Source organism: Engraulis encrasicolus, chromosome 21 (genome assembly GCF_034702125.1).
Source record: "Engraulis encrasicolus isolate BLACKSEA-1 chromosome 21, IST_EnEncr_1.0, whole genome shotgun sequence".
NCBI lineage: Eukaryota > Metazoa > Chordata > Actinopteri > Clupeiformes > Engraulidae > Engraulis > Engraulis encrasicolus.
The window spans coordinates 49,699,099-49,704,098 of record NC_085877.1 but is presented as its reverse complement, the minus strand read 5'-3'; the positions used below and the strand labels follow the sequence as shown (position 1 = coordinate 49,704,098).

Genomic DNA, 5,000 nt, shown 5'->3' with positions numbered 1-5,000 from the left:
AATTGTCATGAATTGCCATTTTTACCTAAATCCGTGCGTGCTGTGCTGTGGTGGGGCGCCTGCTGCGCCATCTCTAATGAACAATTAGAAACAGGTCACAAGGAGGTTGTTGCTTTAAAAGACTTTAGGAAATCATGGTCAGGGCAGTCATGGGTGAGCGGTTAGGGCGTCAGACTTGCATCCCAGAGGTTGCCAGTTCGACTCCCGACCCGCCAGGTTGGTGGGGGGAGTAATTAACCAGTGCTCTCCCCCATCCTCCTCCATGACTGAGGTGCCCTGAGCATGGTACCGTCCCACCGCACTGCTCCCCATGGGGCGCCACTGAGGGCTGCCCCCTTGCACGGGTGAGGCATGAATGCAATTTCGTTGTGTGCAGTGTGCAGTGTTCACTTGTGCTGTGGAGTGCTGTGTCACAATGACAATGGGAGTTGGAGTGTTTTTTGGGAGAGTTTTGAAATAGACTGAGACTGTGACACTGAGGAAGGCCCTGTGCAGCCGAAACGTCTGTCATACCAGTCCCTGCAATGTTCAAATGAAAAGAAATCAACAAGAATGAAGGAAAAACTGAGTGCGATCCATTTCCTAACTACCTAAATCTGTGCAAAATGTATTTTGGGAGTGTTCTGTTCTGATCAAAACTAGTAAGGACGGTTATTAAGAAGAATGCTCCAGTTGCTTCTCCACTTCCCCAGGACACCTAAACCCAAAGAATGTCTAAAGATGGATACATGGGCTGCATCCCAATATGTGACCTTGCCTCCTCCACTTGTGCTTGTCTCCTCGCCCCGCCTCCTGGCCCCTCCTCCATGGAGAAAACAATAAAGTTTCCCAGCTGTCAGCCTCGCCACAACAACTTTTGAAGGACTATTTTTCATTCACCATCCCAATTGCAAATGAGAAAAAGACTCTATAATTGAGCTTTTGCAAGATATTGAAATATAATGCTGTTGTCAGTGATGTCATCATGACGAGAAGCAAGTGGAGGAGGCAAGTGGAGGAGGCAAGGTCACATATTAAAACGCACTCATGGGTGTTGGAACATGGCCAAAAGATTAGCAGATAGGGGCGTAAACCTTGCTGAAAGAAGGCTTTAAACAACATGCACAAGGGATTTCAAATCTGGGATAGTGGAAAAGCAACTGGAGCATTCTTCTGAATGACTCTCTTTACTAATTCTGATCAAAATAGTCTAAAAACACACTTTTCACTGATTTCACAACAAATGCACGTTCAGCGGCATTCAAATGTTCATGATTTTGCAAAGAGGTTGTGATACCTCAAAGGAACAATAGCAAAGCAGGATTTTCAAAACTTGGGGTGTTTGATGCCCCTAAAGCAGGCCTGGGGAACCTTTCTCATTCGAGGGGCAACTTCATATTCATCCGAGGGGCCGTAAAAGTCCTCCAAGGGCCGTACTATGAACACAAACCAGGATTTTCCCCTTCACTTTAGACCTGTATTGAAGGCAGCCACCCTTAAAACAGACCCCACCTTCTCTAGATCCCCTGAATATAACTTAATTGTACTGCAAATGTGTTTTCTAAGATTCCTTTACAAAATATGTCATATTTCATGTGAAGCTGAATAACATGAAAATGATATCGCAAACGGCCCTCGAAACATATAGACAGGTCATCAGCTGGGAAAATTAGGCCTTTCGTCCTACCGCACTTTTCTCTGTGGATTACTGACCAGAAGCCCTATTGGAAGAAATTAAAACATGGGGCCACGTCAATTTTTGCTCAGAATTCAATATGGCCACCATTTTCCAAAATGACTTGTTTTCATGCATTATTACATAGTACTATAAGGTGATATTCATGAACGATGAACTACTTTCAGCACTATTCTGTCCTAATTCCTTACATACATGTTTACAAAGGTTGACTAAACTAACAGAAATGAAAATAAAGTTGGCCACCTTGCAATATCCAAAGGAAAGTGCTGAAAATAATGATTGAAATGCAAATACAGAGTCTATGGCTGTAAAAATTAGGCCTATTGTCCTGTCAGTGGATTACAGACCAGAAGGCCTATTGAAAAAGATTCACCAGCTGGTTGCCATCTCAAATGTACTCAAAAATTCAAAATGTTCTCTGTTTTTCAGAATGGCAGCCTTTCATACATTTTTCTCAATACTATAAGACCATAATTATCAATAAAGAGAACCTATTTTCAGTGAAATCTCCTATCTACAGACGTGAGTACAAAGGTTGGCAACAGAAAGATGTACATTTCCTATAGACAATATCCTAAGGATTGTTGTCAGAAAATGATTGAATTACACATACACAGTTGACTGCTGAAAAAAGGCTATTGATCTGCCAAACTTTTCACATTAGATTTCTGACCAAAAGTTTTTCAGGCCTACATTTTTTTGCATAAAGCAAGGGTGAGTGTGCGTGCGTGTGTGCGCGCGCATATCCCCCGCTCATCTTTCCCCTGCTCTACAGTGTCTTTCCCCCACACACTATTCTGCCTCCTCCACCCCCTCACTCATCCCCCCCCCACACACACACTATTCTGCCCTCCAACCCCCTCACTCATCCTTCCCATGCTACTCTGCCCCTCCACCCCTCACTCACCCACCACTATTCTGCCCACCACGCTCAACCCCCCGACTTATTCTTCCCCACCCCCCCACAAAATACTCGCCCACCCCCTACCCAATGTGAAAAGTTTGGCAGGTCAACCCCCCCCCCCTCAACTTACCGCCCCCCCAACACACACACACATACGTACACATTATTCTGCCCCGCCGAACCCCCCACATCCCCCCACACACTATTCTGCCCCCCCACCTCCTAATTCAACCCCGAGTCATTCCCCCCCAACCCCACTCTGCCCCCCTACCCCCACTCACCCCCTAATTCATCCCCCCGCTCCTCCACATCATTCGGTCCCCCCTCCCCCCCACCTTACACAGCTCCCCACACACACACACACACACACACACACACACACACACACACACACACACACACACACACACACACACACACACACACACACACACACACACACACACACACACACACACACACAGTTTGGCAGGACAATATGCCTTTTTTCAGCAGTCCACTGTGTTTGTGAAATTCAATCACTTGACAACATTTCTTTGGATATTTCAAAGTGGCAAGATACAGGGGGTGGACAAAATAACTGAGACACCTTTCATTTTAGTGTTGGAAGTTTAATGGCTCAAGTGGACCAGCCTGTTGGCCAATCTTCATTAATGGCACATTGCACCAGTAAAGTGAAGTGTGAAGGTTCAATTAGCAGGGTAAGAGCACAGTTTTGCTGAAAATTTTGCAGTGCACACAACATTATGGGTGACATGTCAGAGTTCAAAAAGGAGAAATTCTGTGTAACTGTTGCATCTTTGACAGAGACAGCAAGTCTTTGTGATGTATCAAGAGCCACAGTATCCAAGGTGATGTCTGCATACCACCAAGAAGGATGAACCACATCCAACAGGATTAACTGTGGATGCAAGAGGAACTAAATGACACTAAAATGACAGGTGTCTCAGTTATTTTGTCCACCCCATGTATATATATTCATGCCTTTTTCTAGACAACCGTTATACTCATGTCTGTAAGGAGCTAGGACAATTTAACTGAAAAATAGGTCATCTTTATTGGTAATTATGGCCTTACAGTATTGAGAAAAATGTGTGAAAGTCTGCCATTCTGAAAAACAGAGAACATTTTGAATTTTGGAGCACATAGATGGCCCCAAGTTTTCATCTTTTCCAATAGGCCTTCTGGTCTGTAATCCACTGACAGGACAATAGGCCTAATTTTCGCAGCCATAGACTCTGTATGTGCATTTCAATCATTATTTTCAGCACTTTCCTTTGGATATTGCAAGGTGGCCAACTTTATTTTCATTTCTGTTAGTTTAGTCAACCTTTGTAAACATGTATGTAAGGAATTAGGACAGAATAGTGCTGAAAGTAGTTCATCGTTCATGAATATCACCTTATAGTACAATGTAATAATGCATGAAAACAAGTCATTTTGGAAAATGGCGGCCATATTGAATTCTGAGCAAAAATTGACGTGGCCCCATGTTTTAATTTCTTCCAATAGGGCTTCTGGTCAGTAATCCACAGAGAAAAGTGCGGTAGGACGAAAGGCCTAATTTTCCCAGCTGATGACCTGTCTAATAGGTTCCCCACCCCTGCCCTAAAGCCAGGCTCAGCAGGGATAAGGTTGACAGTTGCGATTCTCTTCTATTGTGCGGTTGCCTGGTTAACACCAGACCTAATCACAAGTGAGATTAGGTCTGGGGAGTTGCCTATTGTAAATTCCATATGGGGCCGGAATACTTGGCTATTATGACACACTGCCCTGCTCTCTGATTGGGCAGAGAAACTGTTAAGGTCGGAATGCTTGGCCATTATGACACAGGTACCATGATCTTGGACGTTATGAGTCATCCTCCCCAGACTGTCTTTCAGATCGAAACGATTGTGTAGAACTAAAGGCAGTATGGGAGTTCCCAGGCTAATTGTGCGGTGCACCAAGAAGTAAAAACGGGGAGTCCTGCAGTTTGAGCCTGGCTTGAGACACACTTTCACTCTCACTCTCACTCGCACACACACACACTCTCTCTCTCTCACACACACACACACACACACACACACACACACACACACACACACACACACACACATACTCACGCACAGACACACACACACACACACACACACACACACACACACACACACACACACACACACACACACACACACACACACACACACACACACACACACACACACACACACACACACACACACACACACACACACTCTAACTAATAGCAACTATGACTCTGTGTGTATCCTCAGGTGCTGAGCGGCTTTACACTCCTGCTGGATTTCTGCCAATACTATTACCTGGACCCCCTCACACACACACACCAGGTAACACACACACACACACACACACACACACACACACACACACGAACGTAAGGCAGTATGGGTGTTC

At 44.9% G+C, this 5,000-nt stretch overlaps 1 protein-coding gene across 1 annotated transcript in view; it reads left to right on the top strand.

Annotated features, from left to right (window-relative positions):
* The window catches only part of zdhhc21 (zinc finger DHHC-type palmitoyltransferase 21), a 45,007-nt gene that overhangs the window by 27,323 nt on the left and 12,684 nt on the right, over nucleotides 1-5,000 (top strand). The window contains exon 5 of the mRNA XM_063186757.1: nucleotides 4,859-4,933. Coding sequence (XP_063042827.1) covers nucleotides 4,859-4,933 — 75 coding nt within the window. The remainder of the gene's footprint in view (nucleotides 1-4,858; nucleotides 4,934-5,000) is intronic.